The sequence below is a fragment of the Aegilops tauschii genome, chromosome 3, assembly GCF_002575655.3.
Source record: "Aegilops tauschii subsp. strangulata cultivar AL8/78 chromosome 3, Aet v6.0, whole genome shotgun sequence".
NCBI lineage: Eukaryota > Viridiplantae > Streptophyta > Magnoliopsida > Poales > Poaceae > Aegilops > Aegilops tauschii.
Window position 1 is genome coordinate 605,200,941 of NC_053037.3, and position 26,469 is coordinate 605,227,409.

The 26,469-nt window shown below is 43.6% G+C and overlaps 2 protein-coding genes across 2 annotated transcripts; both read right to left on the minus strand.

Annotated features, from left to right (window-relative positions):
* Positions 1–9,000: 9,000 nt before the first annotated feature.
* Positions 9,001–10,170, minus strand: LOC141020812 (protein STRICTOSIDINE SYNTHASE-LIKE 10-like). Its single transcript, XM_073495755.1, has one exon. It carries the CDS (start codon positions 10,168–10,170, stop codon positions 9,001–9,003), a length of 1,170 nt encoding a protein of 389 aa, XP_073351856.1.
* A 10,253-nt stretch (positions 10,171–20,423) lies between these two features.
* Positions 20,424–23,339, minus strand: LOC141020813 (protein STRICTOSIDINE SYNTHASE-LIKE 3-like). Its single transcript, XM_073495756.1, has 3 exons — positions 22,263–23,339; positions 20,781–20,965; positions 20,424–20,547 (listed from the first exon to the last, which is right to left on the minus strand). Exons 1-3 carry the CDS (start codon positions 23,337–23,339, stop codon positions 20,424–20,426), a joined length of 1,386 nt encoding a protein of 461 aa, XP_073351857.1.
* Between the last annotated feature and the right edge of the window lie 3,130 nt (positions 23,340–26,469).

Consider the following 26,469-nt stretch of genomic DNA (forward strand, 5'->3'; position numbering starts at 1 on the left):
ATCTTATATGCATATACACTAATTAAGATCAGAAAAAAAAGATCAATAAACCGACACAGCGTGCACACTAATAACATCAGGAAAAAATATCAATATTTTCCTTCACAAAAACGTCATAAGAGTCGCAATCTCAAAAGAAAAAACTAACAACGTTATAAGAGACCTTTTCTCACAAGAAACCGGGACCATCAGCACTTTTCCTTAAAAAAAAGACCATCACCACGGTCCTCTCCTATCATCTATTTATTAAAAAAAACATGCTTCCATAACCAGAATACATGGTAGCTCCTCCTCTTTTCTTTCATGAATAAAACCACGATCCAAGTCTCATCCAAGAAAACAGGTAGCAGCTGAGGCCGTTGATCCTGTATATGGGCGTGCAATGTGGGAGCTGCACAGAGTCGCCGGTGGCCAGGTTCCACGAGAGCAGGGAGACCGTGTTGCATATGCATGTTGATATGTATATAGTGCCCAGGGTTGGAGATTGATCAGCGGATGCTAGCTATCTAATATCCGTATCCCTGAGTGTTTGACGATGGAGGCGGTGGCGTGCATCAGCTTGGCAACAACGACGGGATGCAAGTGGGCAGCTTGCCTCCGTGGGCTGTGTGGCAAACTCGACTGTGCAGCCATCCATTCTCCTCAGAAGCTAAGCGATGCAGGTTCCTTTGCCGCGAAAACGCCCTATATTTCCGACGAGATGTATGATCCTGTACTTTTTGGCACAGTATCATTAACACCCACTGGTAGAAAAAGAGCCTTCCATACGCCCCCATTAGTCTTCAAAATAATCGAACCGCGACCAAAAGGGTCTTTAGTCGCGGTTCGGGAGGAGACCCGCGACCAACTATCTGGGCCCAGCGCGCTCGGTCGACAGCTGGCGGACGGGAGGGGCTTTAGTCCCGGTTGGCCTGGCCAACCGGGACTAAAGGTCCTCAGGCTGGCCCGAAGGCCTTTAGTCGCGGTTGGCCAGACCAACCGGGACTAAAGGTCGCGACTAATGGCCTTCGGGATTTGAGGCTTCATTTTCAAACTCTACCACCCCCCTGGATCGCCTTTTCAGTTTTAGAAAAAACAAAAGAAAATGATGGAAATGTCAAAAAAAAAGTTTCCCATGTTATATGTGGTCTAGTTGTTGGGAAAATTAACAAATATGAATTTCGACTTTATTTGCAAAATCTCTCTGGAATTTCTTAAAATGGGCATAACTTTTGCATACGAACTCGGATGAAAAAGTTTTTTATATGAAAAGTCATCTACTCGAAAAGTTACATCCGAATTTAACCGGGGGAACCCCGTTAAACATTTTCAAAATCCTCAAAAACCTAATAGAAAAAAGATACGGGGCTTTTAGGATCTGGAGAGGCAAAAAAATTCAAAAAATTTCAAATTGTGGTCAAACTGTGGTCAAACAATGGTCAAACTAATTATTCTAGAATATTAGTGTTACTAAATAATTATTTCAGATTTTTTTAAACTTTGGTCAAATCTGGTCAAACTGTGGTCAAACAGTGGTCAAACAATGGTCCAACTAATTATTCCAGAAATATTAGTGTTACTAAATAATTATTGTTTTTTAAAACAATAGTTTCAAACTCAAACAGTGAAATGTGTCACTTCGTGCTCAAGCTAAATTCCTGAGGGTTAATAGAATTGACATCCTACTATTGTCAGGAAAACAACAAGTGCAGACTTGGAAACGAGGGAGAATAGAACCCGGAAGTTAAGCGTGCTCAGGCTGGAGTAATGAGAGGATGGGTGACCGTCCGGGAAGTTAGATGATTTGGAATGATGAGGGGTGATTAGAGATTAGAGGATAAATTGAGCAGTGATGATGGGTGGTGATTAGAGATTAGAGGTTAAAATAATTCAGAAATTTGAAAATTAAAAAAAATTAAAAAAATTCGCAAAGAAACCAGGTTTAGGGGGCCTAAAACCCTAAACCTGCGGAGGAGGCCTTTAGTCCCGGTTAGCCACGAGAACCGGGACTAAAGGTCCTCCGCCCCGACGGACCCCTGGCGCCCACGTGGACGGGCCTTTAGTCCCGGTTAGCCACGAGAACCGGGACTAAAGCCTTTAGTCGCGGTTCGTAAGAGGCGCGACTAAGGGGGGGGGGTCTTTAGTCGCGCATATTTAGTCCCGGTTGCACAGCCGGGACTAAAGGCCTTTGCGAACCGGGACTAAAGGCCCATTTTCTACCAGTGACCCACGCACAGATAGATTGGTTACGCTGAGAAGCACGGGTACACGAGGATAGCTAGCTAAAGCTAGCGATTCTATTATGAGAGAAGATGCACGCTGACGTACGTACAAGCAATACCCTCATCCATTGTTTCCCATGGCTGCACAACAGACGTGAGGACGTACTGGCCATATGAGCTTCTCATCACGTCGGGGCTGCATCACGCGTTTCCTGGTGCAGGTGCAGCCCACTAATTATTGGATTGAACCCCTATTGTATTCTACAAGCCATTAAATTCGTCACCAAATATCTGATAAATGAGGTTGATCCGTACCATCTGAACAAAAATATTGAAGCCGTCCTTCCATGTCACCCTCACTTATATCTAGGAGCATTCTGCTCGTTCCAAATGGTCCGAAGCAAGAGCACTGCACCACCAATCTTGCTAAACAACATCATCCGCGAGGCAAACCATTGGATCACCGCCAGAGCTATGAAATTAGGGAACATTATTTTGTGTGACTATTCCTGCATGCCGTGTAGAAGTGTGCCCTTGTAACAAACTATATTCTCTTCTTATTTAATAGATGATGCAAATCTTTTGCCTCTGTTTCGAAAAAAAACTTATATCTAGGAGCAGTAGTTGCCTCTCCTCCACATGCACATCCTCTAAGCCACCACACAGGTAGTTCGCATGTCAGAAAAAAAATATTCCTTCTTTCCCTGACCAGTTCACAAGATTACTTCTGTTTATTTTTTAATTGGTAGCACACTAGGATACCTTGGATGGATGAAAGATGATGGCTTCATACTACCATGTTATTACCCTGCACGTGAAACATCAATAGTGCATTAGAAGTTGAGTCATGGGAATTGCTGATGCTTTACTCCACAGATTGCATGCAGATATGCATTTTCTTACCACGTAAAGTGGCTATTATTTACTCATACTGATTCCATTGATATTTATATACTCTAGATGAGAGTTAACTCCTAGATCTGACCCAATGATTGCTTTGTCCATTATCGAAGTTGCTTATTTTTTAAACCTTTTGGACATTGTATGTTTGCTTGAGTTAGTGTTCATATAGTATATCTATTAAATGAAGCATGCACGTGATTTCTTTCTATTTGAATTTCTATCTCGATTATATGAGTCATGCATATACATCTCCCTATACAACCACTTAATTTCCAGTTCTCTTCCTCTGATTTTTGTTTCCCTCTTAAGTGAAGACGTCCATGATTTTGAATTTCAATCATATTTTTGTCCAAAGTCGGTTGTCCTCCAATGAAGCCATTAGCTATTGTCTCTATGATGAAACCATCAACTATTGTTACCAAATAGCAAGTATATTTCTTCAGGAAATTGTTCTTAGTTCAGACACAAATATGCCATGCAAGCTTAATTATTTCATCATGTTCTGCATTTAATCGTTGTTTCCATCTACCATTTCATCTTTTTGGTTGTAGTGTATGTTTGAGAAAAAGGGGAGATGCCTATAGTTGGAAGCCTCGGATGGAATCCTAATCACCTTTTTCATGATATATGCTTCCTTTAAATTACTTTATTTACTATGATCTTTCGGATTTGTTATTTATTCACTATTTAATCGATACAAATAACAAAGATTCATGACACATAAGCAACATCCAGTTGACAAGGCTATACTGACATTTACTTTTGTATGATTTCTCCAAAACTTTCACTTATTATGGATGATGAGGAGCAGTTTATGTTCGTTCTAAGATTGCAATAACTAATGTTCTGAAACAGATATAGCTTAAAATCTGAGACCAGAGTAGAGAAATAACCACTTTATGAATTGTTAGTAATTTTTGTAATAGCAGAATTATTATTTTATTATTGGTAGCAGGATTTGATTTGTTGATGGAAGCAACAAGAAATTAAATCTAAAATTATCCTTTTGGGGCATGTTCAGTGATGACCAAGGAGTTCCTTTTCTCAAGATATAGTACATTGGTGCAGCAAAAAGTCACTTTGGAGCACGGGTGCATTGGAGCCCTATATTTTGAATAATGCCAAAATGCTATTTTGAAGTTTCAAAAAATTATGAAAATAAATCAACATGTTTATATGGATGTATATTACACATGTGCAAAATTTGATGCTGGTATAAGTGACCATGTGAGTCACACGAAAATGACAAAATCAGGACTCTGGAAAGATGAATAGTGCATGTATTATTCACTATTTGGAAATCATCATTTTGTCATTTTTGTATAGCTCACATGTTTACTTATTTCATCGCCAAACTTTACACATATGTAATATACATCCATATGATCATGTAGAATTCTTTTCGGATTTTTTTTAAAAAATGATTGTGATTATTAAAGTATTTAAAATAAGGTCCTCCAATACGCCCGCGTTCCAAAAATCCACTCTCGCTGGTGCAGGCTATTCTTATAGGTTATTTTTGCATAATGAGTTGCATGCATGCTCCCTTTGCCAAGGTTAGCTCACCACAATGAACAGGGATGTATAGGATCTCAACTACTAATGGGTCATGATACAATTGCACTTATATTCTCTTAGTGCATCTTATTCTTGAGAACCGCTTAAGGAGAATGACAAGCATGATCCAAAAATCAGTTTGGTTTCATGCCTGGGAGATCGACGATGGAAGCCATTTGCTTGGTTCGACAACTTATGGAGAGATACAGGGAGCAAAAGAAGGACTTGCATATGGTGTTCATTGACTTGGAGAAGGCCTACGATAAGATACCGTGGAATGTCATGTGATGGGCCTTGGAGAAACACAAAGTCCCAGCAAAGTACATTACCCGCATCAAGGACATGTACGATAATGTTGTGACAAGTGTTCGAACAAGTGATGTCGACACTGATGACTTCCCGATTAAGATAGGACTACATCAGGGGTCAACTTTGAGCCCTTATCTTTTTGCCATGGTGATGGACGAGGTCACAAGGGATATACAAGGAGATATCCCATGGTGTATGCTCTTTGCGGACGATGTGGTGCTAGTTGACGATAGTCAGACGGGGGTAAATAGGAAGTTAGAGTTATGGAGACAAACCTTGGAATCGAAAGGGTTTAAGCTTAGTAGAACTAAAACTGAGTACATGATGTGCGGTTGCAGTACTACTAGGTGTGAGGAGGTGGAGGTTAGCCTTGGTGGGCAGGTGGTGCCCCGGAAGTACACCTTTCGATATTTGGGGCCAATGCTACAGGAGGATGGGGGTATTGATGAAGATGTGAACTGACGGCGGTTCGACCCGCAATGCTGTATGGCCTGAGTGTTGGCCGACTAAAAGGTGACATGTTCAACAGTTAGCGTAGCACCAATTGAAGGGAAGCTTGTCCAACATCGTCTGAGATGGTTTGGGCATATTCAACACAGGCCTCCAAAAGATCCAGTGCATAGCGGACGGATAAAACGTACGGAGAATGTCAAGAGAGGTCGGGGTAGACCGAAGTTGACATGGGAGGAGTCCGTTAAGAGAGACATGAAGGATTGGGGTATCACCAAAAAACTATCTATGGATAGGGGTGCGTGGAAGCTTGCAATCCATGTGTCGGAGCCATCAGTTGGTCACGAGATCTTAGGGGTTTCACCTCTAGCCTACCCCAACTTGTTTGATACTAAAGGCTTTGTTGTTGCTGTTGTTACTAAGGTTTAATATAACTTTTTTAATCTTTCAATGAAGTGACTTCATTTTTTTTCAAACTATAACTGGCTTAGTATAACGTAGGTTTGTACTTTCCAAGGAGTTCCATGGAAATGATTGGAACATGAGTTCAATATATACTGATATAGAATTTTATTAGTTTGTGTGAGTTTCCTATGTTGATGCACCCATGCTACTTGATTTTGAATACGAGGATTTTTATACCCAGAACTTATGTCTTTTCTCTTCTCTATATATATTACTCATCATTGATGCATAAATAAAAAAAATCACATCTGTATGATATTATCTGTAACTTAAATTGCTTTCCCGTGGAAGTGCACGGGTTGATGACTAATCTTGTAGATTTTGAAAGCACATAACTTCAGCTTTGAAGAATAGGAAAAAACGTCAATAATAATTATGTTCCACGCAAAATTATAAAACATTTTTTTACATGAATTGAAATAACTGACAGCAAATTATTCAACAACAAGCTGATAAAAGGATACAGCAATGTCTTGACACTAGACGTCTTGATGGAACATATCGCTGGAACATGGTACTAGTCATCAGATTCAGACTCATCACTGCCGATGCCTAGCGCCAACATGTAATCACCACGCTGATCATCGCCATCGGCCAAGTCCTGTTGCTGCACAAGTGTAAGGCTCCCCTCTGTGACGTCCACCCAGAACAACTCGACAACCATGTCCACGTGTTCGCTAGGGAACACGACAAGGACGTCACGCACGAGCTGCATTCTCATCACCCCGTCGCGGTGGCGGGCCAGTTGCAGGAAGGATCTGATGAACGAGTTGTTACTAAGCCTGTGGCGAGCGTGCTGCCTAGCCACGCACACGAAGTGAGGCTGCGGTCGGAGCGCATATCTGAGCAAATCCCCTTCTAGAGTTGGCAGGAAGAACTGGCCGCGCACGAAGAGCCCGGACTCTGACAGCGCCGGCGAAGGATCCATGATCTGCCACCTGACGTCGCCGGGCTTTGCGTGCATGATTACTTCCCTGAACGACCCCACCGTCACATACAGCACCACGGTGGGATCAGCCTCGCCGTCGTTGTAGACCATTCCTGCCGCGTTCCACTCGATCGCCCAGGGTGGGCTCTCGAGGAAGACGTTGGGCAGGTCAGCGACGGCCCCGGTCACCGGGTTGAACAGCCGCATATCCCACCCTAAGGCTAAGAGCACCAGGAGGCCCTCGGCGCTGGCGACGACGTCCCCGTACTCCCGAGGGATGTTGAGCTCGATGGAGGCGCTGGTGAGATGGTTTACGAACCTGGCCTTGTGATCAGTGCGCTCATCCCCTTTCGTCATCTCCCATTGCCATGGGTAGAAGCGCGGGTCCATGCCCACTAGCTTCGGGTCGACAGTGGCGGCCCTCCACGGCTTGCACACACCTCAAAACGCCATGTAGTCCTTTACGTCGGAGGCCAATACCATCTCCGCCACCTTGGGTAGCAGCAGGTCGGCGAAGACGATTTCCCGGTCTAGGCTGTCCAGCTCATCCATTGAGGTGCATACGCTGCAAATCAAGAGATTGGAGTACATTAATCTAACAAATCAGGAGAATACCCCACTAGAGTTTAGAGATTCATTTCCTGGATGCATGCTTTTGAAACTTGGAAATCAAGAGATTAGAGATTCATTCCGTCGATGCATATGCTTTTGATCTAGCAACAAGAAAAAAATATAAAATAGATCTAATCCGTAAAAGATATAGCTATATGCATGCGTAATTTCATATAGTGTAGACACCGTTTTTGGCCGGAATCCTCGGGGCAGGCGATGAACGACCGGCCAATCTCCGGCGCGGCTGCAGGAGCGTTGGTGGCGGCGGCTGCAACAGGGAGCTGGGGTTCCATTTTGCGGCTAGGGTTGTTGGGAGGGCAGGCTAGCTTGCGGAGGCCGGGATGGGTTGGCTTTAAATGGCGGCCGGGCAGCTACAAGTGAAAGGGAACGCTGTGTGGATTGAACGAAAATGGAAGGTAGTAGACAGACATGAGGTCACAGCTAGGCTAGGCGACGAGATTAATTATACGACCAGCTGGTGTATTTTTCGTCATAAATTAATATGCTTCGATCCTGTACCCTTGGATGCCAATCAAACGGCGCCCATTTGGAGACCATTAGCTGTTCAGGTGATTATATCAGAGGAAGAAAGGAGTTGCACGTGCGTACATGCAGTGCAATTCAAACGTACAAATGAACACAAAATGGATGTAGTTTAGCATACATCATGTGCATGCAAAAAAAACTATAAAAAAAATATGACAACTTGTGGTCTGCACAAAAAACATATATGTGAATGACACATTAAACTATAAACTTATAATCTCGTATATTTTGCATAGTTAAAAAGTGCTCATATTTTAAATGAAATTTTGCAGGGCATAAGATACAACATAACCTATTTTAATAGATACAAAAAATAAACCCATCTCAACGAATTTGTTCATTACGTCTGAACTTCTTTTATTCTTGGCGGTTTCTGTTGTAGAATTTTAGAACCATATATATGCAATGCAATTCACACATACACATATGCCCTGAAAGTTTTTGTATGCCAAGACACTATATTATTTTTGATAAAACACAAAAGCTTTTGTCTCGATGCATTGATAAAATGAGAGAACAAATATTTTTACATGCCTAGTGACGGGCCACACCCCAATGTACAATACTACACTTCTAAGTAGCAACCATTGGGAGGAGTGCCGTCACAGTACACGTCTAAGTATAACCATTGTTGCTTGTCAAAAATAATATAGTGTCTTAACATACAAAAACTTTGAGGGCATATGTGTATGTGTGAATTGCACTGCATATATGTGGTTCTAGAATTCTACAGCAGGAATAAAGAGCAAATTCATTGACTTTGCGTGTTTACGTGAAGGGAACAATCCACGAGTGCATGGTGCGTCCCTGCTCTCTCGCTAGCAATAGCATGCAGGCTGGCTCTTATATGGATAGAATTTAGCTTTTATGCACGTAAATATGGAGGAAAGAACAAATAATGATTTGCTGATAGAAAATGTGTATTACAATAGTCCATCCGACGAAAACAAAAATAAATTGAAAAATTACATTTAGTGGTAAGAGCAAGAAACTAAAAGGCATCCTATATGCATCTACTACAATAGTTCTCTACTTGCGCTTAACAACGCCGACATAAGGAAGCTCTACCGAACCCAAGTAGATTTTGCCATTTGCTCTCTCCATAATCTCGGTGGGCCTCACCTTCTTTGGCCCTCTCATCTCCTCGACTATCTTCCCATCGTTACCGATCCTGACAGCGAGACGATGACTATCACGACCAAAGGGTAACTCATTCTTCTCGCGGTGTAACGCCACCCAATAGCCTCCTTTGGTGTCGGGCCTCACGTTATCTGGATAGCCGGGCAGGTCGGCAAAAGGCTCCGATGTGCCTGCGTTGACCCCTTTGATCCAATGCCTCAGCAGCTTGCATGGTCCGGTAGATGCGACCACGAGGTGAGTGCGGTCGGCGCTGAGCGCGACGCCGTTGGGGTACGTCATGCCCGCCTGGAGCACCGTGACATCGGATGTCCGTGGGTCGTACCTCATGAGGCGGCCCGTCGAGTCCCCAGTGCGAGTGACCATCTCATGCTGCGACCTTTGATAGTTCATCGAGCTGTCGGTGAAGTAGACCTGACCCGTAACTTGATCGACGTCAACACCGTTGGTGAAGTGCAGAGGAAAACCGTCAACCTGGTTGACCAACACGGTGGCCTCCCCGCCGCCCGGCGCAACCCGCATCAGCCCCTTGTATGCGTCGGCCACGTAGAGGTCACCCGATTTCTGGTTGAACCGTAGGCCGAGCGGACGGCCGCAGCGGCTCTCCCTGGCAGTCTCAGTCTCCGGGCTGAACTTGGACGGCGTGCACGTCCTGCTATCGTAGCCGGGTCCATATGCATAGGTAGTCCATCCTAGCTTTTCGCCGTTCCACTTGAGGATCCGGCCGTCAGAGACGCCGCTGTAGGGGCCCTGGCCTTGACCGTCGAAGGCGACGCTCTCCGGCCCGTGGACCGTCCCACGCGGCAGCGGCAGCTGTTGGCTTCGTGAGGCATCGAAGCTAGTGGCGGCTAAGGCCCCGGGCATGAGGAGAAGGACGAGGATGATCAGCGTGACGGTGGTCTTGAGGAGGCGGCTCATGCTGCACCCCATGTTGTTGTCGATCTGCTGGTTGTCTCCTTGGCTCTTGGACTCTTGGTTAATAAGCACCTGCGCTGGATGGCTTGGTTTGATGGAGAGATCCAAGCTGGAGGCTGCTCTTATATAGCAGCAGCATTGATCCATCGAGAACTAGCAGTAGTCCGAGTCGACGTGTGGTACAGCCGGAGGCCGAGTGGGTTTCGATCCTACGTTTTTTTTTTTTAGGAAAACCGTTTCTGCTACGTAACGGACGGAATCAAACCAAACGAGGAAGAGCAAAAAAAAGGGTGGCCGGTGTACGTGCGTGATCGTACAAGCCAGCTTCACGTGTATTGTGTACGGGAGCAGAAGAATCGATCCACCTGCTAGCCTGCTTGCTTCGGAGCTCGTACAGCTTGTTCCTTGGGAAAGCACTCCATCGTCATCGTCTCGCCGTCGCCGGAAGTACTCGTCGTCGGCACTCGGCCAACAACCGTTCCGACCAAAACCCCTCTCTTTCCTTGTTTTCACCAACGTACCTTAGGACATGTACAATGATGCTATCTTAAGAATGCCACGTAGGATAAAAGATAAGGTGGAGGAGAGAGAACTCATAAGAAAAGGCTAGTCTTTTCTTATTTAAGAGAAGACAAGAGATGATCTCTTAGCACAATATGTCTCACCATGTTTTTAGAAATAACTAGTTATTGAGGATAAGGCTAAGAGATGACCCATTGTAGACAAATATTTCTATCATTTCTAAATTACATGCAAGGCTTAAGATAAGACCATTTTATCAACCATTGTACATGCCATCTTATCAACCAACTAGTACTACGAATGGTACACGTACACAGGACAGGAGCACGTACGCCATCCATACTCCATAAATTAAAAGAATCTAAAAATATTACTCCATTAAGGAGCAATACCGCCGTCTTCCCCGCCTAAGGTTTTGGATTTCGGAAAATATACCGCCCCAGAATGAAATTGACGCAATTCGGCTTTAACGGAAATTCCGGACGAAGAGCACCATCCATATTTTGTGTTCTTGAACGAAAATGAGCCGATTTTGAACAAAAATAAACGAAATTACCCCCGCAAGAAAAATATATCATAAAGGGTTTCTTTTTTTTTTGGCACGGATGCACAGAAGTAGGCGGACTACACTGAGCTCGGCCGGCCAAACCTTAGATCAGGGCCTGGGTGTTCCGGCGTGACGGCGCCCACTAAACCAGAGGCCGCCACCGCAGCGGTGATCCCAACAAGTGTGTATCATTGCAGGACAAAATTTAAAGAAGAGCTCAAGTGGATCATCCACAGAGCGAAAAGGCATGAATACAGTGGCTTTCATGACTAGGTGAAAGATTTTCGTTAAGCCAGACTGTAATTGTTGTAATCTAGTAAACTAGATATATTATTTATTTATTTGTATTTGTATGTTTTTATTTCTTTCTTTTCTTTCCTGAAGACTTTCTATTACTTTTTAAAAATTAATAAAAATACGCAGTAGAGTCCTGCTGTTTCCCTAAAATAAGGGAACTTAACCCTTCCCCAGAACTGATACAAATAATCAGAGTTAGCATAGTACTTCCCATCAGGAGTCCATTTCCAGCTTAGAACATCCTCCCTTTCAGATAGCAAAATTACTTGAGTGTGGTGCCAAAGGCTGATAAATTTAGGAAGAACATCAACGTCCGGGTTGTGCTTTATCGAAGAAATCCATTTACTGTTGGTGAGGCCCTCATTAACAATGATCTTCCTCTTCTTGCTGTGTTTATAAAGATTTGGGAAGACAAATGCAGGAGCCTCCCCATTCAATCAGTGGTCATGCCAAAAGGAAACTGATTTGCCATAACCCAAGATGAAACAAGTACTAGCAACAAACAGAGCCTTGACTTCCTTATCGACAGAAATCGGAAGATCATGCCATAGCTTGTCAGTTCCTCTATGATTGAGCCACAACCACCTCGCTTTTAGAGCAATACCTTGTTTGGGATACCGAGCCCACCAAACTGCACTGGCGAGCAAACCTGCGACCATCGCACCAAGCACTTACCGCCAGTGATAGCATCAACTCCTGCCCAAAGGAAAGCACACTGCAGTTTGTCAATCTGCTTGATAACCCACTATGGTTGCTCCATGGCAAGAAGCAAAAATATGAGCATGGCCGATAATACGAAGCGAACAAGAACCAACCCCCAGAGGAGGAGATCCAACAAGCCTTCCATGCAACAATTTTCTTGATGAGCTTATCCAGGAACTACCACACGGCGTACGTGGAGAGCACTTCCAAGCAAAAAAAAACTTATCCAGGAGCTCTTGGACATCAGCCAATTTCAGACGCTTATCCAAGAGGGGCATCCCCGAATAAGGACAAGGGAAGCTAGCAATCTGACAACCAATAGCAACTTGCAGAGAGGTGAGATCAATACCATCACATCTGATTGGAAGAATTTTACTTTTGGCCATATTGGTGCATAGGCCTGTAGCTTTACCAAAGAGATCCATGATCTGCGAAACAACATTGATGTCCAGCAATAAAGGTTTGATGAAGATGACAACATCGTCTACGTAAATGCAGGCCCTATGCTTGATGGTCATCTTGCTGAGGGGCGAGAGGACGTTGAGCTGCTGAGCGAGGTCCATCATGCGACCAAGACAATCAACGACCAAGACAATCAACGACCAAGACAAAGATATATGTAGAGTCAATGTAGAGGGATGAGCTCCTACGTGATTACAGCTCCACTTTGATTACATAAGTAGGGAACAACAACTATCTAGAGAAAATATATGACACAATTATACATGAAACAGAAAAAAGGATAACATCCGCACCAATTGTTGTGCTATTTTGTTTTCTCTTTTCAGCATGAAATTCCTTGAGGAATATAAGTAGTGAACGGTGTGCATACCCAGTATACCAAGAGGATGGACATCAAAGTGATCACATCTTTTTTTTAAAGGCACATGCAACCTGTTAAAAAATGAGTGCTGAATTTACTTATCGTAGTTAGGTACAAATGAAGTAAGTAGAACAAAAATGTATAAGAATTTACCATATTATTTTCAGATCGAACTTATATGTACACTAGCTAGCTAAATAAAAATAGAACAGGTGAGTGAGGAAAACATCATCAAGGAGATTGACCACGAGAAGCTGATCTTATATGCATATACACTAATTAAGATCAGAAAAAAAAGATCAATAAACCGACACAGCGTGCACACTAATAACATCAGGAAAAAATATCAATATTTTCCTTCACAAAAACGTCATAAGAGTCGCAATCTCAAAAGAAAAAACTAACAACGTTATAAGAGACCTTTTCTCACAAGAAACGGGGACCATCAGCACTTTTCCTAAATAAAAGACCATCACCACGGTCCTCTCCTATCATCTATTTATTAAAAAAAACATGCTTCCATAACCAGAATACATGGTAGCTCCTCCTCTTTTCTTTCATGAATAAAACCACGATCCAAGTCTCATCCAAGAAAACAGGTAGCAGCTGAGGCCGTTGATGCTGTATATGGGCGTGCAATGTGGGAGCTGCACAGAGTCGCCGGTGGCCAGGTTCCACGAGAGCAGGGAGACCGTGTTGCATATGCATGTTGATATGTATATAGTGCCCAGGGTTGGAGATTGATCAGCGGATGCTAGCTATCTAATATCCGTATCCCTGAGTGTTTGACGATGGAGGCGGTGGCGTGCATCAGCTTGGCAACAACGACGGGATGCAAGTGGGCGGCTTGCCTCCGTGGGCTGTGTGGCAAACTCGACTGTGCAGCCATCCATTCTCCTCAGAAGCTAAGCGATGCAGGTTCCTTTGCCGCGAAAACGCCCTATATTTCCGACGAGATGTATGATCCTGTACTTTTTGGCACAGTATCATTAACACCCACTAGTAGAAAAAGAGGCTTCCATACGCCCCCATTAGTCTTCAAAATAATCGAACCGCGACCAAAGGGGTCTTTAGTCGCGGTTCGGGAGGAGACCCGCGACCAACTATCTGGGCCCAGCGCGCTCGGTCGACAGCTGGCGGACGGGAGGGGCTTTAGTCCCGGTTGGCCTGGCCAACTGGGACTAAAGGTCCTCAGGCTGGCCCGAAGGCCTTTAGTCGCGGTTGGCCAGACCAACCGGGACTAAAGGTCGCGACTAATGGCCTTCGGGATTTGACGCTTCATTTTCAAACTCTACCACCCCCCTGGATCGCCTTTTTAGTTTTAGAAAAAACAAAAGAAAATGATGGAAATGTCAAAAAAAAAGTTTCCCATGTTATATGTGGTCTAGTTGTTGGGAAAATTAACAAATATGAATTTCGACTTTATTTGCAAAATCTCTTTGGAATTTCTTAAAATGGGCATAACTTTTGCATACGAACTCGGATGAAAAAGTTTTTTATATGAAAAATCATCTACTCGAAAAGTTACATCCGAATTTAATCGGGGGAACCCCGTTAAACATTTTCAAAATCCTCAAAAACCTAACAGAAAAAAAGATACGGGGCTTTTAAGATCTGGAGAGGCAAAAAAATTCAAAAAAATTCAAATTGTGGTCAAACTGTGGTCAAACAATGGTCAAACTAATTATTCTAGAATATTAGTGTTACTAAATAATTATTTCAGATTTTTTTAAACTTTGGTCAAATCTGGTCAAACAGTGGTCAAACAGTGGTCAAACAATGGTCCAACTAATTATTCCAGAAATATTAGTGTTACTAAATAATTATTGTTTTTTAAAACAATAGTTTCAAACTCAAACAGTGAAATGTGTCACTTCGTCCTCAAGCTAAATTCCTGAGGGTTAATAGAATTGACATCCTACTATTGTCAGGAAAACAACAAGTGCAGACTTGGAAACGAGGGAGAATAGAACCCGGAAGTTAAGCGTGCTCAGGCTGGAGTAGTGAGAGGATGGGTGACCGTCCGGGAAGTTAGATGATTTGGAATGATGAGGGGTGATTAGAGATTAGAGGATAAATTGAGCAGTGATGAGGGGTGGTGATTAGAGATTAGAGGTTAAAATAATTCAGAAATTTGAAAATAAAAAAAAATTAAAAAAATTCGCAAAGAAACCAGGTTTAGGGGGGCTAAAACCCTAAACCTGCGGAGGAGGCCTTTAGTCCCGGTTAGCCACGAGAACCGGGACTAAAGGTCCTCCGCCCCGACGGACCCCTGGCGCCCACGTGGACGGGCCTTTAGTCCCGGTTAGCCACGAGAACCGGGACTAAAGCCTTTAGTCGCGGTTCGTAAGAGGCGCGACTAGGGGGGGGGGGGGTCTTTAGTCGCGCATATTTAGTCCCGGTTGCACAGCCGGACTAAAGGCCTTTGCGAACCGGGACTAAAGGCCCATTTTCTACCAGTGACCCACGCACAGATAGATTGGTTACGCTGAGAAGCACGGGTACACGAGGATAGCTAGCTAAAGCTAGCGATTCTATTATGAGAGAAGATGCACGCTGACGTACGTACAAGCAATACCCTCATCCATTGTTTCCCATGGCTGCACAACAGACGTGAGGACGTACTGGCCATATGAGCTTCTCATCACGTCGGGGCTGCATCACGCGTTTCCTGGTGCAGGTGCAGCCCACTAATTATTGGATTGAGCCCCTACTGTATTCTACAAGCCATTAAATTCGTCACCAAATATCTGATAAATGAGGTTGATCCGTACCATCTGAACAAAAATATTGAAGCCGTCCTTCCATGTCACCCTCACTTATATCTAGGAGCATTCTGCTCGTTCCAAATGGTCCGAAGCAAGAGCACTGCACCACCAATCTTGCTAAACAACATCATCCGCGAGGCAAACCATTGGATCACCGCCAGAGCTATGAAATTAGGGAACATTATTTTGTGTGACTATTCCTGCATGCCGTGTAGAAGTGTGCCCTTGTAACAAACTATATTCTCTTCTTATTTAATAGATGATGCAAATCTTTTGCCTCTGTTTCGAAAAAAAACTTATATCTAGGAGCAGTAGTTGCCTCTCCTCCACATGCACATCCTCTAAGCCACCACACAGGTAGTTCGCATGTCAGAAAAAAAATATTCCTTCTTTCCCTGACTAGTTCACAAGATTACTTCTGTTTATTTTTTAATTGGTAGCACACTAGGATACCTTGGATGGATGAAAGATGATGGCTTCATACTACCATGTTATTACCCTGCACGTGAAACATCAATAGTGCATTAGAAGTTGAGTCATGGGAATTGCTGATGCTTTACTCCACAGATTGCATGCAGATATGCATTTTCTTACCACGTAAAGTGGCTATTATTTACTCATACTGATTCCATTGATATTTATATACTCTAGATGAGAGTTAACTCCTAGATCTGACCCAATGATTGCTTTGTCCATTATCGAAGTTGCTTATTTTTTAAACCTTTTGGACATTGTATGTTTGCTTGAGTTAGTGTTCATATAGTATATCTATTAAATGAAGCATGCACGTGATTTCTTTCTATTTGAATTTCTATCTCGATTATATGAGTCATGCATATACATCTCCCTATACAACCACTTAATTTCCAGTTCTCTTCCTCTGATTTTTGTTTCCCTCTTAAGTGAAGACGTCCATGATTTTGAATTTCAATCATATTTTTGTCCAAAGTCGGTTGTCCTCCAATGAAGCCATTAGCTATTGTCTCTATGATGAAACCATCAACTATTGTTACCAAATAGCAAGTATATTTCTTCAGGAAATTGTTCTTAGTTCAGACACAAATATGCCATGCAAGCTTAATTATTTCATCATGTTCTGCATTTAATCGTTGTTTCCATCTACCATTTCATCTTTTTGGTTGTAGTGTATGTTTGAGAAAAAGGGGAGATGCCTATAGTTGGAAGCCTCGGATGGAATCCTAATCACCTTTTTCATGATATATGCTTCCTTTAAATTACTTTATTTACTATGATCTTTCGGATTTGTTATTTATTCACTATTTAATCGATACAAATAACAAAGATTCATGACACATAAGCAACATCCAGTTGACAAGGCTATACTGACATTTACTTTTGTATGATTTCTCCAAAACTTTCACTTATTATGGATGATGAGGAGCAGTTTATGTTCGTTCTAAGATTGCAATAACTAATGTTCTGAAACAGATATAGCTTAAAATCTGAGACCAGAGTAGAGAAATAACCACTTTATGAATTGTTAGTAATTTTTGTAATAGCAGAATTATTATTTTATTATTGGTAGCAGGATTTGATTTGTTGATGGAAGCAACAAGAAATTAAATCTAAAATTATCCTTTTGGGGCATGTTCAGTGATGACCAAGGAGTTCCTTTTCTCAAGATATAGTACATTGGTGCAGCAAAAAGTCACTTTGGAGCACGGGTGCATTGGAGCCCAATATTTTGAATAATGCCAAAATGCTATTTTGAAGTTTCAAAAAATTATGAAAATAAATCAACATGTTTATATGGATGTATATTACACATGTGCAAAATTTGATGCTGGTATAAGTGACCATGTGAGTCACACGAAAATGACAAAATCAGGACTCTGGAAAGATGAATAGTGCATGTATTATTCACTATTTGGAAATCATCATTTTGTCATTTTTGTATAGCTCACATGTTTACTTATTTCATCGCCAAACTTTACACATATGTAATATACATCCATATGATCATGTAGAATTCTTTTCGGAATTTTTTTAAAAAATGAATGTGATTATTAAAGTATTTAAAATAAGGTCCTCCAATACGCCCGCGTTCCAAAAATCCACTCTCGCTGGTGCAGGCTATTGTTATAGGTTATTTTTGCATAATGAGTTGCATGCATGCTCCCTTTGCCAAGGTTAGCTCACCACAATGAACAGGGATGTATAGGATCTCAACTACTAATGTGTCATGATACAATTGCACTTATATTCTCTTAGTGCATCTTATTCTTGAGAACCGCTTAAGAAGAATGACAAGCATGATCCAAAAATCAGTTTGGTTTCATGCCTGGGAGATCGACGATGGAAGCCATTTGCTTGGTTCGACAACTTATGGAGAGATACAGGGAGCAAAAGAAGGACTTGCATATGGTGTTCATTGACTTGGAGAAGGCCTACGATAAGATACCGTGGAATGTCATGTGATGGGCCTTGGAGAAACACAAAGTCCCAGCAAAGTACATTACCCGCATCAAGGACATGTACGATAATGTTGTGACAAGTGTTCGAACAAGTGATGTCGACACTGATGACTTCCCGATTAAGATAGGACTACATCAGGGGTCAACTTTGAGCCCTTATCTTTTTGCCATGGTGATGGACGAGGTCACAAGGGATATACAAGGAGATATCCCATGGTGTATGCTCTTTGCGGACGATGTGGTGCTAGTTGACGATAGTCAGACGGGGGTAAATAGGAAGTTAGAGTTATGGAGACAAACCTTGGAATCGAAAGGGTTTAAGCTTAGTAGAACAAAAACTGAGTACATGATGTGCGGTTGCAGTACTACTAGGTGTGAGGAGGTGGAGGTTAGCCTTGGTGGGCAGGTGGTGCCCCGGAAGTACACCTTTCGATATTTGGGGCCAATGCTACAGGAGGATGGGGGTATTGATGAAGATGTGAACTGACGGCGGTTCGACCCGCAATGCTATATGGCCTGAGTGTTGGCCGACTAAAAGGTGACATGTTCAACAGTTAGCGTAGCACCAATTGAAGAGAAGCTTGTCCAACATCGTCTGAGATGGTTTGGGCATATTCAACACAGGCCTCCAAAAGATCCAGTGCATAGCGGACGGATAAAACGTACGGAGAATGTCAAGAGAGGTCGGGGTAGACCGAAGTTGACATGGGAGGAGTCCGTTAAGAGAGACATGAAGGATTGGGGTATCACCAAAAAACTATCTATGGATAGGGGTGCGTGGAAGCTTGCAATCCATGTGTCGGAGCCATCAGTTGGTCACGAGATCTTAGGGGTTTCACCTCTAGCCTACCCCAACTTGTTTGATACTAAAGGCTTTGTTGTTGTTGTTACTAAGGTTTAATATAACTTTTTTAATCTTTCAATGAAGTAACTTCATTTTTTTTCAAACTATAAGTGGCTTAGTATAACGTAGGTTTGTACTTTCCAAGGAGTTCCATGGAAATGATTGGAACATGAGTTCAATATATACTGATATAGAATTTTATTAGTTTGTGTGAGTTTCCTATGTTGATGCACCCATGCTACTTGATTTTGAATACGAGGATTTTTATACCGAGAACTTATGTCATTTCTCTTCTCTATATATATTACTCATCATTGATGCATAAATAAAAAAAATCACATCTGTATGATATTATCTGTAACTTAAATTGCTTTCCCGTGGAAGTGCACGGGTTGATGACTAATCTTGTAGTGATTGAAAGCACATAACTTCAGCTTTGAAGAATAGGAAAAAATGTCAATAATAATTATGTTCCACGCAAAATTATAAAACATTTTTTTACATGAATTGAAATAACTGACAGCAAATTATTCAACAACAAGCTGATAAAAGGATACAGCAATGTCTTGACACTAGACGTCTTGATGGAACATATCGCTGGAACATGGTACTAGTCATCAGATTCAGACTCATCACTGCCGATGCCTAGCGCCAACATGTAATCACCACGCCGATCATCGCCATCGGCCAAGTCCTGTTGCTGCACAAGTGTAAGGCTCCCCTCTGTGACGTCCACCCAGAACAACTCGACAACCATGTCCACGTGTTCGCTAGGGAACACGACAAGGACGTCACGCACGAGCTGCATTCTCATCACCCCGTCGCGGTGGCGGGCCAGTTGCAGGAAGGATCTGATGAACGAGTTGTTACTAAGCCTGTGGCGAGCGTGCTGCCTAGCCACGCACACGAAGTGAGGCTGCGGTCGGAGCGCATATCTGAGCAAATCCCCTTCTAGAGTTGGCAGGAAGAACTGGCCGCGCACGAAGAGCCCGGACTCTGACAGCGCCGGCGAAGGATCCATGATCTGCCACCTGACGTCGCCGGGCTTTGCGTGCATGATTACTTCCCTGAACGACCCCACCGTCACATACAGCACCACGGTGGGATCAGCCTCGCCGTCGTTGTAGACCATTCCTGCCGCGTTCCACTCGATCGCCCAGGGTGGGCTCTCGAGGAAGACGTTGGGCAGGTCAGCGACGGCCCCGGTCACCGGGTTGAACAGCCGCATATCCCACCCTAAGGCTAAGAGCACCAGGAGGCCCTCGGCGCTAGCGACGACGTCCCCGTACTCCCGAGGGATGTTGAGCTCGATGGAGGCGCTAGTGAGATGGTTTACGAACCTGGCCTTGTGATCGGTGCGCTCATCCCCTTTCGTCATCTCCCATTGCCATGGGTAGAAGCGCGGGTCCATGCCCACTAGCTTCGGGTCGGCAGTGGCGGCCCTCCACGGCTTGCACGCACCTCAAAGCGCCATGTAGTCCTTTACGTCGGAGGCCAATACCATCTCCGCCACCTTGGGTAGCAGCAGGTCGGCGAAGACCATTTCCCGGTCTAGGCTGTCCAGCTCATCCATTGAGGTGCATACGCTGCAAATCAAGAGATTGGAGTACATTAATCTAACAAATCAGGAGAATACCCCACTAGAGTTTAGAGATTCATTTCCTGGATGCATGCTTTTGAAACTTGGAAATCAAGAGATTAGAGATTCATTCCGTCGATGCATATGCTTTTGATCTAGCAACAAGAAAAAAATATAAAATAGATCTAATCCGTAAAAGATATAGCTATATGCATGCGTAATTTCATATAGTGTACCCACCGTTTTTGGCCGGAATCCTCGGGGCAGGCGATGAACGACCGGCCAATCTCCGGCGCGGCTGCAGGAGCGTTGGTGGCGGCGGCTGCAACAGGGAGCTGGGGTTCCATTTTGCGGCTAGGGTTGTTGGGAGGGCAGGCTAGCTTGCGGAGGCCGGGATGGGTTGGCTTTAAATGGCGGCCGGGCAGCTACAAGTGAAAGGGAACGCTGTGTGGATTGAACGAAAATGGAAGGTAGTAGACAGACATGAGGTCACAGCTAGGCTAGGCGACGAGATTAATTATACGACCAGCTGGTGTATTTTTCGTCATAAATTAATATGCTTCGATCCTGTACCCTTGGATGCCAATCAAACGGTGCCCATTTGGAGACCATTAGCTGTTCAGGTGATTATATCAGAGGAAGAAAGGAGTTGCACGTGCGTACATGCAGTGCAATTCAAACGTACAAATGAACACAAAATGGATGTAGTTTAGCATACATCGTGTGCATGCAAAAAAAACTATAAAAAAAATATGACAACTTGTGGTCTGCACAAAAAACATATATGTGAATGACACATTAAACTATAAACTTATAATCTCGTATATTTTGCATAGTTAAAAAGTGCTCATATTTTAAATGAAATTTTGCAGGGCATAAGATACAACATAACCTATTTTAATAGATACAAAAAATAAACCCATCTCAACGAATTTGTTCATTACGTCTGAACTTCTTTTATTCTTGGCGATTTCTGTTGTAGAATTTTAGAACCACATATATGCAATGCAATTCACACATACACATATGCCCTGAAAGTTTTTGTATGCCAGGACACTATATTATTTTTGATAAAACACAAAAGCTTTTGTCTCGATGCATTGATAAAATGAGAGAACAAATATTTTTACATGCCTAGTGACGGGCCACACCCCAATGTACAATACTACACTTCTACGTAGCAACCATTGGGAGGAGTGCCGTCACAGTACACGTCTAAGTATAACCATTGTTTCTTGTCAAAAATAATATAGTGTCTTGACATACAAAAACTTTGAGGGCATATGTGTATGTGTGAATTGCACTGCATATATGTGGTTCTAGAATTCTACAGCAGGAATAAAGAGCAAATTCATTGACTTTGCGTGTTTACGTGAAGGGAACAATCCACGAGTGCATGGTGCGTCCCTGCTCTCTCGATAGCAATAGCATGCAGGCTGGCTCTTATATGGATAGAATTTAGCTTTTATGCACGTAAATATGGAGGAAAGAACAAATAATGATTTGCTGATAGAAAATGTGTATTACAATAGTCCATCAGACGAAAACAAAAATAAATTGAAAAATTACATTTAGTGGTCAGAGCAAGAAACTAAAAGGCATCCTATATGCATCTACTACAATAGTTCTCTACTTGCGCTTAACAACCCCGACATAAGGAAGCTCTACCGAACCCAAGTAGATTTTGCCATTTGCTCTCTTCATAATCTCGGTGGGCCTCACCTTCTTTGGCCCTCTCATCTCCTCGACTATCTTAGCATCGTTACCGACCCTGACAGCGAGACGATGACTATCACGACCAAAGGGTAACTCATTCTTCTCGCGGTGTAACGCCACCCAATAGCCTCCTTTGGTGTCGGGCCTCACGTTATCTGGATAGCCGGGCAGGTCGGCAAAAGGCTCCGATGTGCCTGCGTTGACCCCTTTGATCCAATGCCTCAGCAGCTTGCATGGTCCGGTAGATGCGACCACGAGGTGAGTGCGGTCGGCGCTGAGCGCGACGCCGTTGGGGTACGTCATGCCCGCCTGGAGCACCGTGACATCGGATGTCCGTGGGTCGTACCTCATGAGGCGGCCCGTCGAGTCCCCAGTGCGAGTGACCATCTCATGCTGCGACCTTTGATAGTTCATCGAGCTGTCGGTGAAGTAGACCTGACCCGTAACTTGATCGACGTCAACACCGTTGGTGAAGGGCAGAGGAAAACCGTCAACCTGGTTGACCAACACGGTGGCCTCCCCGCCGCCCGGCGCAACCCGCATCAGCCCCTTGTATGCGTCGGCCACGTAGAGGTCACCTGATTTCTGGTTGAACCGTAGGCCGAGCGGACGGCCGCAGCGGCTCTCTCTGGCAGTCTCAGTCTCCGGGCTGAACTTGGACGGCCTGCACGTCCTGCTATCGTAGCCGGGTCCATATGCATAGGTAGTCCATCCTAGCTTTTCGCCGTTCCACTTGAGGATCCGGCCGTCAGAGACGCCGCTGTAGGGGCCCTGGCCTTGACCGTCGAAGGCGACGCTCTCCAGCCCGTGGACCGTCCCACGCGGCAGCGGCAGCTGTTGGCTTCGTGAGGCATCGAAGCTAGTGGCGGCTAAGGCCCCGGGCATGAGGAGAAGGACGAGGATGATCAGCGTGACGGTGGTCTTGAGGAGGCGGCTCATGCTGCACCCCATGTTGTTGTCGATCTGCTGGTTGTCTCCTTGGCTCTTGGACTCTTGGTTAATAAGCACCTGCGCTGGATGGCTTGGTTTGATGGAGAGATCCAAGCTGGAGGCTGCTCTTATATAGCAGCAGCATTGATCCATCGAGAACTAGCAGTAGTCGGAGTCGGCGTGTGGTACAGCCGGAGGCCGAGTGGGTTTCGATCCTACGTTTTTTTTTTTTAGGAAAACCGTTTCTGCTACGTAACGGACGGAATCAAACCAAACGAGGAAGAGCAAAAAAAAGGGTGGCCGGTGTACGTGCGTGATCGTACAAGCCAGCTTCACGTGTATTGTGTATGGGAGCAGAAGAATCGATCCACCTGCTAGCCTGCTTGCTTCGGAGCTCGTACAGCTTGTTCCTTCGGAAAGCACTCCATCGTCATCGTCTCGCCGTCGCCGGAAGTACTCGTCGTCGGCACTCGGCCAACAACCGTTCCGACCAAAACCCCTCTCTTTCCTTGTTTTCACCAACGTACCTTAGGACATGTACAATGGTGCTATCTTAAGAATGCCACATAGGATAAAAGATAAGGTGGAGGAGAGAGTACTCATAAGAAAAGGCTAGTCTTTTCTTATTTAAGAGAAGACAAGAGATGATCCCTTAGCACAATATGTCTCACCATGTTTTTAGAAATAACTAGTTATTGAGGATAAGGCTAAGAGATGACCCATTGTAGACAAATATTTCTATCATCTCTAAATTACATGCAAGACTTAAGATAAGACCATTTTATCAACCATTGTACATGCCATCTTATCAACCAACTAGTACTACGAATGGTACACGTACACAGGACAGGAGCACGTACGCCATCCATACTCCATAAATTAAAAGAATCTAAAAATATTACTCCATTAAGGAGCAATACCGCCGTCTTCCCCGCCTAAGGTTTTGGATTTCGGAAAATATACCGCCCCAGAATGAAATTGACGCAATTCGGCTTTAACGGAAATTCCGGACGAAGAGCACCATCCATATTTTGTGTTCTTGAACGAAAATGAGCCGATTTTGAACAAAAATAAACGAAATTACCCCCGCAAGAAAAATATATCATAAAGGGTTTCTTTTTTTTTTGGCACGGATGCACAGAAGTAGGCGGACTACACTGAGCTCGGCCGGCCAAACCTTAGATCAGGGCCTGGGTGTTCCGGCGTGACGGCGCCCACTAAACCAGAGGCCGCCACCGCAGCGGTGATCCCAACAAGTGTGTATCATTGCAGGACAAAATTTAAAGAAGAGCTCAAGTGGATCATCTACAGAGCGAAAAGGCATGAATACAGTGGCTTTCATGACTTGATGAAAGATTTTCGTTAAGCCAGACTGTAATTGTTGTAATCTAGTAAACTAGATATATTATTTATTTATTTGTATTTGTATGTTTTTATTTCTTTCTTTTCTTTCCTGAAGACTTTCTATTACTTTTTAAAAATTAATAAAAATACGCAGCAGAGTCCTGCTGTTTCCCTAAAATAAGGGAACTTAACCCTTCCCCAGAACTGATACAAATAATCAGAGTTAGCATAGTACTTCCCATCAGGAGTCCATTTCCAGCTTAGAACATCCTCCCTTTCAGATAGCAAAATTACTTGAGTGTGGTGCCAAAGGCTGATAAATTTAGGAAGAACATCAACGTCCGGGTTGTGCTTTATCGAAGAAATCCATTTACTGTTGGTGAGGCCCTCATTAACAATGATCTTCCTCTTCTTGCTGTGTTTATAAAGATTTGGGAAGACAAATGCAGGAGCCTCCCCATTCAATCAGTGGTCATGCCAAAAGGAAACTGATTTGCCATAACCCAAGATGAAACAAGTACTAGCAACAAACAGAGCCTTGACTTCCTTATCGACAGGAATCGGAAGATCATGCCATAGCTTGTCAGTTCCTCTATGATTGAGCCACAACCACCTCGCTTTTAGAGCAATACCTTGTTTGTGAACACAAGGGATACCGAGCCCACCAAACTGCACTGGCGAGCAAACCTGCGACCATCGCACCAAGCACTTACCGCCAGTGATAGCATCAACTCCTGCCCAAAGGAAAGCACACTGCAGTTTGTCAATCTGCTTGATAACCCACTATGGTTGCTCCATGGCAAGAAGCAAAAATATGAGCATGGCCGATAATACGAAGCGAACAAGAACCAACCCCCAGAGGAGGAGATCGAACAAGCCTTCCATGCAACAATTTTCTTGATGAGCTTATCCAGGAACTACCACACGGCGTACGTGGAGAGCACTTCCAAGCAAAAAAAACTTATCCAGGAGCTCTTGGACATCAGTCAATTTCAGACGCTTATCCAAGAGGGGCATCCCCGAATAAGGACAAGGGAAGCTAGCAATCTGACAACCAATAGCAACTTGCAGAGAGGTGAGATCAATACCATCACATCTGATTGGAAGAATTTTACTTTTGGCCATATTGGTGCATAGGCCTGTAGCTTTACCAAAGAGATCCATGATCTGCGAAACAGCATTGATGTCCAGCAATAAAGGTTTGATGAAGATGATAACATCGTCTACGTAAATGCAGGCCCTATGCTTGATGGTCATCTTGCTGAGGGGCGAGAGGACGTTGAGCTGCTGAGCGAGGTCCATCAGGCGACCAAGACAATCAACGACCAAGACAATCAACGACCAAGACAAAGATATATGTAGAGTCAATGTAGAGGGATGAGCTCCTACGTGATTACAGCTCCACTTTGATTACATAAGTAGGGAACAACAACTATCTAGAGAAAATATATGACACAATTATACATGAAACAGAAAAAAGGATAACATCCGCACCAATTGTTGTGCTATTTTGTTTTCTCTTTTCAGCATGAAATTCCTTGAGGAATATAAGTAGTGAACGGTGTGCATACCCAGTATACCAAGAGGATGGACATCAAAGTGATCACATCTTTTTTTTAAAGGCACATGCAACCTGTTAAAAAATGAGTGCTGAATTTACTTATCGTAGTTAGGTACAAATGAAGTAAATAGAACAAAAATGTATAAGAATTTACCATATTATTTTCAGATCGAACATATATGTACACTAGCTAGCTAAATAAAAATAGAACAGGTGAGTGAGGAAAACATCATCAAGGAGATTGACCACGAGAAGCTGATCTTATATGCATATACACTAATTAAGATCAGAAAAAAAGATCAATAAACCGACACAGCGTGCACACTAATAACATCAGGAAAAAATATCAATATTTTCCTTCACAAAAACGTCATAAGA

What these genes read in the sequence shown, in the direction of transcription:
- LOC141020812 (XM_073495755.1), bottom strand. Translation starts at nt 10,170, where the DNA reads ATGGATCAATGCTGCTGCTATATAAGAGCAGCCTCCAGCTTGGATCTC.
- LOC141020813 (XM_073495756.1), bottom strand. Translation starts at nt 23,339, where the DNA reads ATGGATCAATGCTGCTGCTATATAAGAGCAGCCTCCAGCTTGGATCTC. An exon ending in AGATGAGAGGGCCAAAGAAG is followed by an intron (nt 20,966 to 22,262) that starts GTGAGGCCCACC and finishes TTTCACTTGTAG; the next exon opens with CTGCCCGGCCGCCATTTAAA. An exon ending in GAGGATTCCGGCCAAAAACG is followed by an intron (nt 20,548 to 20,780) that starts GTGGGTACACTA and finishes CTTGATTTGCAG; the next exon opens with CGTATGCACCTCAATGGATG.